Source organism: Hypanus sabinus, chromosome 1 (assembly GCF_030144855.1).
Source record: "Hypanus sabinus isolate sHypSab1 chromosome 1, sHypSab1.hap1, whole genome shotgun sequence".
Lineage (NCBI taxonomy): Eukaryota > Metazoa > Chordata > Chondrichthyes > Myliobatiformes > Dasyatidae > Hypanus > Hypanus sabinus.
The window spans coordinates 174,118,967-174,131,933 of record NC_082706.1 but is presented as its reverse complement, the minus strand read 5'-3'; the positions used below and the strand labels follow the sequence as shown (position 1 = coordinate 174,131,933).

At 38.1% G+C, this 12,967-nt stretch overlaps 1 protein-coding gene across 5 annotated transcripts in view; it reads right to left on the bottom strand.

Annotated features, from left to right (window-relative positions):
• Nucleotides 1-1,007: 1,007 nt before the first annotated feature.
• chd7 (chromodomain helicase DNA binding protein 7) overlaps nt 1,008-12,967 on the bottom strand; it is a 225,670-nt gene continuing 213,710 nt past the window's right edge. For 4 of the 5 annotated variants that reach the window (XM_059981663.1, XM_059981655.1, XM_059981646.1 and 1 more), the window contains exons 35-38: nt 8,154-8,378; nt 6,796-6,936; nt 4,747-4,851; nt 1,008-3,016 (exon numbers count right to left, since the gene is read on the bottom strand). In XM_059981663.1, coding sequence (XP_059837646.1) covers nt 2,108-3,016; nt 4,747-4,851; nt 6,796-6,936; nt 8,154-8,378 — 1,380 coding nt within the window. In that variant the 3' untranslated portion in view covers nt 1,008-2,107. The remainder of the gene's footprint in view (nt 3,017-4,746; nt 4,852-6,795; nt 6,937-8,153; nt 8,379-12,967) is intronic. The other variant, XM_059981679.1, reaches the window with a different exon arrangement.

The window sequence follows — 12,967 nt, the reverse complement described above, 5'->3', positions numbered from 1 at the left end:
TTTTAAATAGTTGAGAGGAATAATATTAGAAATTACTTTTGCTGCTTTCCATAACAGACTAAAATATAAATCAGTTACTAATTTGTCATTTTTCACCAATGTTTATGACACTTGGGGCTGAACTGTGAAATATTTGTCTGCTTATTTAACACTCTCCTCTCCCCTTACCCCCAAATATTGCTGCTTGAATTAATTTCTAAATACTTAGTAGGAAATTTTCAGGAAGCCAAATTACTGAAGGAAACTGATCAAAAGCATTGGCAATAACTGAAAAAGTGATGATCAGAAACAAATTTATGGAATTTATTTCAGCAAAGTGCAGTAATTCTTTAAGGCATGACACTGTGAAGCTAAGGGTAAATTTTCTAACCACTGCCAATAACACAACATAAATTATACTGGCTATCAAATAAATTATTTTTAATAGCTCTCCTTTAATGTAGACCTGAAGAGCAGTTTTGCAAGAAATAGTTAGCATTAGTATATAAAGGGACAGATTTCTAGGAGTGAAAATCCCAAGCTTCCCACTTCCAAACAGAACAACTCCTTTAGAAAGCTGCAATACTGGATTTATTATTCACTGATTGTGGAAAAAAACTCACATCACACAAGATATACTGCATTACAATTCCAAAATTTCTTCAAGCAGGTTACTGTAAGAATTGAATTGCATTGTTGAAAATTAAGCCAAGGCTAATGAAATTTAAAAATTCGATTCCATAACAATTTTTTCACTACCTGAAATGAATAATTCCACCAGTTGTCATAAAACAGGATGGCGTTACAGCATAATGAAGTGTAGATACTCCTCACTCTACTTCATTTACAATCCAGCTCATCCACAGTATTCACCACAATTGCTTCTTCCAGCTATGCAATGTGGCACCTGCTCAATGAGAAAGACTTAATTTCTGTTGCTACCAACATTATCGTTACAATGATGCCGTGCAGTATACCATCAGCATTTCTAATAGGTAAGGATAGAACAGAACATAATGAAACCAGGATACCTAATACTGAATTGGTTTAATAATAAAGCTAAATTTCTTTGCATTTTAAGTACATGTATTGTCCATTTGTAAACATTTACTTCACCAATAAACCAAAAAAAAAATTCCAGGAGCCAGAATATGGTATGTGTTTCTATTGCTACTAAGCAATGTAACTAGTGAACACCAATCATAATTTGGTTTCTCTAGAATTTTGCTTTTCTACAGTACATGTCACTGCATATCATGGGTCACTTTTATTAAAAGCATCGTTACTACAGTTGGCAGCAATTTACATCTTATCTTACATGATAGCAGTTTTCAAATTTTTTAAAAAACATCACAACAAAGAAAACATACATTTACAAAGTCATGTTTGTAAACTTCAATGCTAGTAGAACTGAGGTAATGCTGTTTAGCTTTGTGGCTAAAGTAACAAAGTCCTTTCTTTAGAGAAATGTACCTGAATTTTGTTTACAACAGTGCATTACAAGAAAAAAAATCATGAGACAATGCAAATCAACTGTAGTTTATGTCAGAAATTGTGTCACCCTTCAGGCTTTTTATTGTCCAGATTTTTAAAAAAAACATTCAACAGCTGCCAAGTTATTGCTGTGCCTCCGGGGTGAGACCTTCACACTATTGTGGGGATTGTCAGTGTGGACTCTTTTATATACAGTCAAATCTATAGGCAAGATATGTTCTACAATGACTTTTGTCCATCTGTGCTCTTCACAGCAATGTTAAATATACATCTTCATTATTCCTTTATCAGCAGAAACGGCTTCGGTCACTAACAATCTCATGCCATGATCGAAGTTTGTTGCTTATCACAAATTACCATTGGTGAAAAACAAAAAGCAGAGCATTTATTTTAACTTCATTCCTTAAATTCAGACACATTTTTGAACTTGATATCGCTTCTAGGATAATAAATAATGCACTGCATAATACTTATGACCAAGACATCTTTGACATCTGCATAACATGACTTGGAAATTTGCTACACTATGTTACAGAGATAGCTTAAAAAACTATGTGTGGACATTTAATGAATATGTAAACAGTAGGACTACGACTTGAAGAGTTTTAAAACACTTAAGTAACTGGAAATGTAATTAATCCTCATCTTCCTCCTCTTCTCCCTCAACTGAGTCCAACCCTGTTGCCTGTACCAATTCATCTTCCACAAGAGACGAATCTGCTGGCTTACTTGGGCTTCCCACAGGATCACTGTCATCTGAATTGGCTTCTCCTTCAATAAAACTGCTGTCTTCAGTTTTGCCATCTGTCTTATCCTCCTTGTCCTCACTTGAGCTTACAGTGCTCTGCAGTCCAGCCAGTGTAGTAGGAGGAAACCCAGACAAGGTCATTCCCAAGCCAGGAGGAAGAAACATAGATGGGTAGAATAATCCAGGAGCCATAGTGGAAAGCAAGAATGGGTTGAATGCTAGAGGATTGTTGGACAGTCCAGTGGTTGCAGTAGCTGTGAAAGAGCTCGAACTTGCACTATTAGAATCAACTGCAGATTCGGCACTGTTTATTTCTTTATCTTCATTTTCTTTATCATTTTCTTTATCATTTTCTGTCTTAGATGAAATACCACTTTCACTTGGACCCGGCGCTGCTGAAGAAGTACTAGCTGTAGCAGTCAAGGGGTTGCTTAACAAGCTTCCTAGTCCAAACATATTGGGTAGTCCTGCCATACCTGGGAGCATCAGTGGTAGTAATGAAGCAGGATTTTTTGTATCTCCTCCTGTAGCAGCTGTAGCCAGGCCTGACGGGAAGCCCATCAATCCAGCTAACTGAAGACTCTGCAGGTTTTGTAAGTTCTGCAGGCTTGCAAGATCCATTCCAGCAAAAAGACTGTTCATCAGTAGTGGGTTTATTCCTGAAGCCGAAGCAGCAGCTGCAACTGCAGCCTTGGCAATCTCACTCTTAGGCCGTCTTCCCCTCCTACTTGCTCCCTCCTCTCGAACAACTGGTCCAGTAAGAACACGGTCAAACATGGACTCTGGTAAAAATCCCTGGGGGGAGGGGAAAAAACAGGGTCAATACAATGAATTATGAGCAATACATGCAAAATGCTGGAGGAACTCAGCAGGCCAGGCCAGTACTCTTTTCTATGGAAAAGAGTACTGTTGAAGTTTCAGGCAAAGATCCTTCATCAGCCCTGACATTTCGGGCCAAGATCCTTCATCAGTCTTGATGAAAGGTCTTTGCCTAAAAAGTCAACTGTTTACTCTTTTCCACAGATGCTGCCTGGCCTGATGAGTTCCTCCAGCATTTTGTGTGTGTTGCTTTGGATTTCCAGCATCTGCAGATATCCTTGTGTTAATGAATTCTGAACTGCAACAAACTCCTTATCATTGATTTACAGTTTAAAAAATAAATTTTGATTACACACCAATATCTCTTAAGATATTGAAGGCCTCTATATTATTTATTCAATTCCAAATACTGTGCACCTAAAGATAAATGCTTCAGTGCTGCAGTGACAAGATAAGGCTACAATTTCATATCTAAACTCTGCCAACAGTCAACAATGCCAACACTTAGGGAAAACCAATTTCAGTCAAAATTTGATGGATAGCTGCCAAATGTGCCTGATCAGGAACATGATCACATACAGACGTAAGCAGAGAAAAAATAAATTCTATAATCAGAGTATTTTAATAGCTTCCATAACAGTCTGAGCCACTGTTGAATTATCATTCATAAATCACTCCTTTGTTCTACCAAACAAGTTATGACAATGTACATGTCTCAGTGATGGCATTTAAAAATAATCTTAAAGGATCTGCAAACAATTACAACTTGATTAAAAAGAAACACCACTTGATTCACAGCAAAAGGATTTGAGTCCAGGAGCAGGGAGGTTCTACTGCAGTCGTACAAGGCCTTGGTGAAACTGCACCTAGAATATTGTGTGCAGTTTTGGTCCCCTAATCTGAGGAAAGACATTCTTGCCATAGAGGGAGTACAGAGAAGGTTCTCCAGATTGATTCCTGGGATGGCAGGACTTTCGTATGAAGACTGGATCGACTAGGCTTATACTCACTGGAATTTAGAAGATTGAGGGGGATCTTATGGGAACGTATAAAATTCTAAAGGGATTGGACAGGCTAAATGCAGAAAGATTGTTACCGAGATGAGGAAAAACTTCTTCACACAGAGAGTGGTGAATCTGTGGAATTCTCTGCCACAGGAAACAGTTGAGGCCGGTTCATTGGCTATATTTAAGAGGAAGTTAGATATGGCCCTTGTGGCTAAAGGGATCGGGGGTATGGAGGGAAAGCAGGTACAGGGTTCTGAGTTGGATGATCAGCCATGATCATACTGAATGGCGGTACAGGCTCGAAGGGCCGAATGGCCTACTCCTGCACCCTATTTTCTATGTTTCTATGACTTTGATCTGGCCTAACGACTGGGTGATCCATTATTAATCTTGAACAGAAATAAACTCAATTTCCGAAGTCAGAAGGGTAGGAATTCATCCCCTGGCCTACGCACAATGTATGTATTGTGCTCCACTTCTGGAAGTTTGTCCCACTGACTTCAATGGTGCAAATGAAGCAGAGCATAAAAAATACTATCGTTAGAGCCCAATGCCAAAACAAATTTTACCCCAAAACAATTTGTAAAACTCATGACTAATACATTCCTACCTGTGAGTTCTACATTGTTAGAAAGAGGTTCTCAAACACAATTATTTTATTTTGTTAAAACTGGCCATGATGAGAAAAGGCACACTTACAGATTGCTTGACCACATCAGCCCAATCAGGTGCGACAGCAAACTCAGGGTTTTCTTCGAGCCATCTAGGCAATTCTTTCATTGGCGGGGCCATGGCACCACCCATCTAATAAACATGGAGAAAAAAGTTTTAATAGCTTGAATAATGCTTAATATATTTAATTCCAGTTTACATATTTAATGTCACAGAGTACAGAAATAGGCCTTCTACTCATCACATACATCCACAGTGGCCATTAACTACTGGATCTACTCTAATTCCATTTCCCAGCACTTGGTTTGAAACCTTCCAAAGGCTTAGTTTATTTAATGTTGCAAGTCTACTCACCTCCACCGCCCTCTAAGGCAGTGCATTTTAGACTACAAACAGCTGCCGGGTTAAAATGTACTTCCTCATTCGCTTTAAAACAAAGCTCTGGCTTCTAGATTTTGACAATGGTGTTCAAGAGGAAAATAGTTTCTTAGTACCTAGCCTGTTAATGCCCTTCATAATTTTGCATTGCCCTACTATTAACACCCCTCAGCCTCCTCCACTCCAAGGAAAACAAACCTAGTCCTTCATAACTGAAACACTCCACCCCAGGCAACATTTCTGCAAATGTACACTCCATTCCAGGTCCTCTTTTTAGTGTGGTGACCAGTACCGCACGTGTACTCCAGTTGTAGCCTAACAAATTTTACATAAACCTGTGTCATAGCCTCACTGCTCTTATAGAGTTGCTGGGAAAATGCCACCAATTTACCTGCATGTGCTGCCACCTTCAAAGTGCTCCTGTTCCTCAGTGGGTCCAGCTATTCAATGTTTATGTCCTATAGTGAATCATCTTTCATTTATCAGGATCAGATTCCATCTGCCATTGTTTTCCCCATTTTACCAAATATCTGGTAATTTCTTGTAACCTGACACTAAGCTCCTCACTCCACAACACCAATTACTACCTGCATCTGTAAATTTACTAATCAGATCTACATTCATATGCAAATTATTAATGCATACGACAAACAAGGCCAATTTCTGATGTAATATTGTTTAGAGGAAAAGGAGTACATAAATCTTGTACATTCAAAGCCTGTGTGAAAAGTGATCATAATGCAGAATCTTGTAGTAAAAATTAAAGCATGTTAGTTTCATGTGAAATGAGGGTCTTGAATCGCAACAAGACAAGCGGCTGTACAATACACTGGTGAAGCTGTACCTGGAGCACTTGCTAAATTTTGCTCACCATACTTAGGAAAAAAATTTACTAAAACTTTAGTAAACTGGAAACTGTGCAGAAAAGCTTCAGAGGATGTGGCCAGTAGATTAGCTTTATTTGCCACATGTAAATCAAAACATATTGTGAAACGTGTTGTTTGCATTAACAGCCAATACAGTCAAAAGATGTTACCAATAAGTCCAGTGTTGCCATGTTCCTGGCACCAACACAACTTGTCCACAACGTACTAAGCCTAACCTGTATGTCTACTTACAAGGATGAGGGACTGAGTTATAGTAAGTGGTTGGACAGGTTAGGACTTTATTCCTTGGGGTGTAGGAGGCCAAAATGTAATCTCATAAGTGCATAAAATCATGAGGGGCACAGATCTTTCTCCACAGCATTGGGGAATCAGGAACTAGGGGGCATAGGTTTAAACTGAGAGGGGACATATTTAATAGGAATTTGAGGATCAGCAATAAAAAAAAGGGTATATGAAATGAGCTGCCAGAGGAACAGTACGAAGCAGGTCCAACCAAAACTAGAGAGGTTACTGATAACTGACTGCATTTGGTGCTTGCAGACTCTTACTATGCTATAAATTCTGTGGATGCAAAATAAGTACAGTCCAACACAAGTAATTTGTTAGGTGCAAACCATCCTGGCAATTTATTAATAAAATCTTTTGTGCATTGTAAATTTGGCTGTAGTAATACCAGGATATCAGCTTTTGTATTGTTTGGGTAGGTGTCTAGAAACCTCAATATAGTTTAGCATTAACAATAAGCATCAACTGTCTAAAGCAAAATGATCCTGGATATCTGATCACCAATTTTATCTTCAAATAGCGATACCTTTTTCCCATTTCTTTTGTTAACAACAGGCACTCTTTCATCTCCTGTCAAAGTGTTAACATCCAGTTTGTTTGGATTTCTGCAGCGATGCCTCTTCTGTTTAGGTTTCTGAAATGGGGTCAACAGCACTTCTCCACTCTTCTGAAAAGAGAAAAATGTTATATTTTCACTATTGATCATTTTGGTGTCTTACAAAAATAAATTCACATGGCCAAAATTTCAAGACTTAATAGTTGTTCACATTTAATAGTCATTTATTCCATATATTTATTAGATGAGAAATACAAGCATTCCAACTGCTGATTTCCTCTAGCGTTTTTTGTGTTATTCCAACTGAGTGGAACTTCAGTTCTATGTAATTATCATTCATACAAATGTGGAACTTCTACTTTTTAAAAGGCTTGTAAAAGCATATATTCTCAATACATCAATGAGATTTTGGAATGATCGACTGAAATTTCTAAGTTAATGAAGGAACAGAGTGCAGAAAACTGAATTATTGCGATTAAGTTCAATTGATGTCTATGAAAGTAAGTGAGATTAAGGCCTCTTTATGCTTGAGTCTGGGATCCTGCAAAGACAGATACTGCAAAGAATTCCAGGGCAGGTTTTTTTTTGTTAGGCTTTAACACAAATGCAAAGTGTTTTTAAGATTCCCTTGCCAAACCATCCTAACTGCATGCAGTGATGTTTCTATTTACCAGTCACTTAAATTCTACATTACAATACTGAGGATCATCATCTCACCCTACCTTCATAATAAGAACTAACAATACAGACTTTGACAATTGCAGATAACCAGCCATTCCAAAGAGTAGCCAGCAGCCATCTCTCTTCAAAGATGCTGGCTGCCTCACTGTCAGACAGTTCAAGCAATCTCTTTTTCTATCCCATCCCTTTCTGCTGTCTTCCCTCCTTCATCTGTCTACATCTCCCCTATTCAGATCATCTGCCATTAACAAACCTTAAAATCCTTTATCATAGATAACATCCTTTATTCTTTCCACCACTTCTATACAACTTTAAAAGTCTCCTAGTTCTGCTGAATAGTCATTGAAACATTATGTTTTATTCTTTATCGAAGCTGCCTGACCTGTAGATGTTTTCAGTTTCATCTGCTGTAATTTCTAGCATCTGTAAACTTCTGCATTCTCATCAATGGACTGGGAACAAATTATTTTCCAAAAGTGGGAGTCACAAAATCAGCAATGAATGAAAAATGTTATTCAATCTAAATTGGACAAGCCTGAATATTGTTTCAGCTCTTGCTTCATGAAGACTGGCTTGCTGGTTTTTGTGATAAACTGATAATATCTTCCAAACATGACACCCAGTAAAATTTGTACTGCAGTACTTACTGGTACATAACTAGGCATATCCACTGTATAAGCTGGGTGAACTTTCAGCCATTCCACCAAATCTTTATTTTTAGGGGCAGCTTCGCCTACAAGCCTGGTCCCATCTTCCAAGTTAACAACAGGTATGTGTGCCTCTGGGTCCAATTGACCAGGAGATGGAATGTTTCTTAGTTGTGATGCTGTCTGCATGCTCTCTTCAAAAGCTTTGGCCACTTCTGCATCATCCTGCATGTAGAAATGCATCATTACCAATACTATGACAAATAATTGCTTGTCTATACTATAAAACTCAAAAATGCAGTAAAATATTTGGTGCCTTAAATATCTAGAAATGTGCACTGCACACAGTTTTCACCAGTCGATGGATTTTGCTTTACTGATATTGGTCCTGTACAGTCACTCACTACAGTGGCTAGGGTTCAGGAATTAGAACACAGATGATTACAGAGATCATGAAGCAAATCGAGGGAGTGAAGCACTAAAACAGCTGCAGAAGGACATGCATCACTGAGACAGTGAACTCATGCTTTAGAGATCGTTAGTTCAAATCCCATCAGGGCAGTTAGAGAATTTGGATTAATCTGTGAAAGAAAATTTGGAAAGGAAAATCTGAAATCAAGCATCTTGTGTGTTTTTGGCATTTGTAAAACTAATGTAAATAATTATTAGGTTAAGCAGACTGTGGAGAGATAATTTAATGTTGATGGACCTTTCCAAAACAAAAGACCTGAAGGATTCTGGTAATACCTATGCCTAGTAAGATGGCGTGGATGCAGTGGGATCTACAGACCACTAATAAAGACTTTTTTTTTAAAGATGCAGGACCCTGCTGTACATTAAGAACTTAAAGTACTGCAGGAGCTAGGCTTAATACTGACCATGTTGCTGCCTACTACAGAGGTGCATCAGTGCATGAAGGCGGTGTGAGTCCAACAGTGAGTGATTGTCTTGGCTGCTTTCTTTGTGATCACAAGACTCCATTGGTCAATGGTAATGTGGAATTCTGCAAGTCACTGGTTTATTGGCTAGAGAGCTGTGTGGCCTCAGTCATAGCGAGGACTAAGCCTCATGCCACAGTGTCCGCCTGTTTACTGCCATCCAGGAGAGTTGGTGTGCGCAATGTCCAGGCTGGTATCAGTGCTGCCCTCCAGTGTTTGCTTGGTGGAAGACGAGCTGTATTGTATTCTACTGCAGACTGCTGCAACATTCAAGGACACCGGGACTTGGACTATTTTTTATGTGTAACTGTATGTTTGCAGCTATCTTATATGTGCCTTGTGCTGTGTGTGACTGTTGGTACTGTTTTATACACCTTAGTCCCAGAGTAAGGCTGTTTCTTTTGGCTGTATTCATGTCCAAATGAATGACAATTAAACTTGAACTTTAACTTGAAGAAAGGTCACCAACTTGAAAAATTAACTCACATCCCTCTCCAAAGATGCTGCCCGTCTTGCTGAATATTCATGTTTCCATTTTAACCTAAATCAAACTATTGAGAGTGAAGTTTGGTTTTCCTTTTAAGAACAGGCATAAACAGCAATCCAACACATTAATTGAAACAGAGAATTGCAACATATTTATAAAAAATTATCTGGACAATCTAGCTTTGCAGCAACCTGGTAAATCATCTATCATTACTGCACTATATAATAATTATCCAATTAAAATGAACTACTACAAAACTCCAGGGAAGTAATATGTAATCTCTACCCAAGTTGGCCCATGCAATTTCATATCCATAGCAAGCAATCAACTCCTAATTGCTGCACATAATACCCAAATAAGTAACTCAGTTGAATCAAACTACAGCGGTGAATAATAAGAAGAAAACAGACATCAGCCACTATTGACTCGAGCACCAAATACAATAAAGCATATTCAGCCCTATGCCCCTACAAAGTCCCTTTCTTCCTTTTCAAAATAGGGAGAACTGATGCACAGTCTAATCAAGCAAATGTCTGAGAGTCCTACTCACAGCAAACTTATCCATGACCTAGATATAGCCTACCACTGTAGCAAGGTGGGCTGGCTGAAATGGCCATGTGCAAGGAAATCATCTGCTCATTACTATTCACCATCATCCTCCAGCTGTTGAGCCACAACACCTCAGAATATACTCTTGGTGAGGAACTCCAAATGTACATTACCTAATTGCAGCACCATTATTAATTCTGAATAAACAGCAAGAACATTGAAAAAGGATCTAGTGTACACATGGTCAGACAGCGGAACTCTGATTTGAATGAGGACTAACCAATCAGGAGCAACAAGCAATGGTGATATAAATACCACCAGACTAGACATGCCCAGGCATCATTCCGATAAAGATGGCAGAGTTTGTCATCGAAACATTGGTTAAGCTGATACCTGTACTCGGCTGGAAGCCCGAGAAGAGATTATTAGCAAACACATTACCACAACCTGTTACTTCATGTTTCAATATGGTTCTTATTAACATTACCATCAAGTTAGATGGCCAACAGCTGTAGAAGAACACTAGGAGTATCACCAGGTTTAAATAAATATATCGAAAGCAAATTGATGCTAAACAGTGGCAGCAGAACGCTTACAGAAAAAGCTCAGGAGCCCCACAAGTGATGAATCAGATCAAAGCTCTGCAATTCTGCCATATGCAGTCATGAATTAAGCTCAAGGAGTACAAGTACTCTCAGTAACGCCAAGCCCAACAAACATGAGAAGACCATCTTCAGCTTCAGATATCAAGTCGATGACCCATCTCTCCCTCTTCTTAAGGTTCTTACCATCGCAGCATGCAACCTGATTTACACCAGATTAAGAAACACGGTGAATAAAAACACTCTGGTATCCTGATGGTATGATAACAAGAGTGGGATTCTGCAGTTTTCAATGGGTGGCAGTAATGGAGACCTGCAAAAGAGATCTTGCTGTACCAATTACCAAAATTGTTCCACCATGAGAAACTCTTATTTTTGCCCGGCAACAAATCAAATTGAGTCAATAATCATTTCTAATTATCAGCAAAATGATGGCAGATACTGCTGACATGGCTATCAAGTAGCACTTTTTCCACCATCAGATTTGTTAACCAACACAGGGTTTGGATCAGGCAGGCAATAGTTGACTCTAGTTGTCATCATAGTTTTGGCTCAAACATGAACCTAGAAGCAGGATGAGAGTGACATCAAGGTAATATTTTCAGAGTTTAGCATCAAGAACCTAGAGGAGCACTGACATTAATTGGAATTATTGGGAGACATTTCTTTGATTTAGGAAGGAAGAGCTATGTTTGATTGTTTTAAGAGTACAGTCATCCCAGACTCAAGATTTCATTGCGAGATATTGCCACAGCATTGATAGTCAATGTCTTCTGCTTTTCAAAAACTTTCTTTCCATCAATTGAGTTGAACAGTGATGCTCAATGATGAATGCCAAGTGTTTAACTCCATTCTCAAATCCTCACATAATTTAACAATATTGTCCATGTAGTGAGAGCTGAACAACATTCAGGCTTAGGTTAATATGAAGCTGGTAACATTGTATCAAATAGCACTGGTAAACTTCCAAGTCTAATCACTTCCTATTGATATTGAATAATAATCTATCATCACATCAAGATCTTAAGGATCAATGCAAACTGAACATTTAATATTACTGTAGTGCAGTATACAAATTCTGTGAGTCAGTGGGATTCTGCAGTGAGTGAATTGCCTGTTGTCTCTTCAAATCTTCATCCACTTTTTAAAAGACACAAGAATACAATGGAACACTCTGCACTTGTCTGTTAAAACACTTATGAAGCATGACGTCTTTTAGTACAAAACAGTTGACTCGACAGGCAATCTATTATCAGCTAAAATATTAACTCCTTCCACGAGTTCAGCAACTCGCTGACATCTTTGACAAAATACCCATTTCAGACCAATGATCACTGCAACACAGTTGCGGATGGGAATATCATCATCACCAAGTTTCCCTTTAAGCAACTCATGATCTTGACAGAAATATGTCACCAATTCATCATCACTGCATTAAAATCCAGAAAAAAAAACCTATCCAATTGCATTGTGAGAATATATTCAACAAGTTACCTATAAGGTGTTCAAGGTGGTAACTCAGCAGGGTGTTCTCAAGAGTAATTGTGGGTTAGTAATAAATTGAACAAAACAAAAATATATACTTAGGGCAAAAATCAATAATGACATTTTGGCCATATATAATTTGAATATAAAATGTAAAATATTCTTTACATTTATTTTGGATTTCTTTAGAAAGCAGCCCAATTTCAGTGCATTTATTGCCCAAGTTTCTGATTAGAATACACCAGTGCTTCACAACATAACTATAGCCTGAAGCAGAGCATCTTTAGTGGCAAAATGAGAATACCAATACAAAAAAATAAAAGCTTTACAAAGGATGACATAGCATAAAATAGCATGCTTTGTTACCTTTAGCTCTAAACCCATGAGATTCATAAAAAAGTCATAACCATTGCTGATGTCGCTCTGAATCTCTGGCAAGAGTTACAAAAAGTGGAGTGAGAAAAATTTTCCCACTTATTTTCAAATGAGATCTTAAACCGAGACACTGAAAATAGCGCGATACAGATAAAATAACCTACAGCACCATTTCAAAAAGGTTATCATCTGCCTTGGCCAATGGTCTTCAATAATCAACTTTACTAAAACAAATTAACTGATTATTTTGAAGTTGCTATTTGTGGGAGCTCACTGTCTGTAAAGTGCCATATTTTCTATAACCTCACTGTAGAACTTAATTAGCTAGGAAGCACGTTGTTTCATTCCAAACAACTACCTTTTTACAAAGCATTAAAC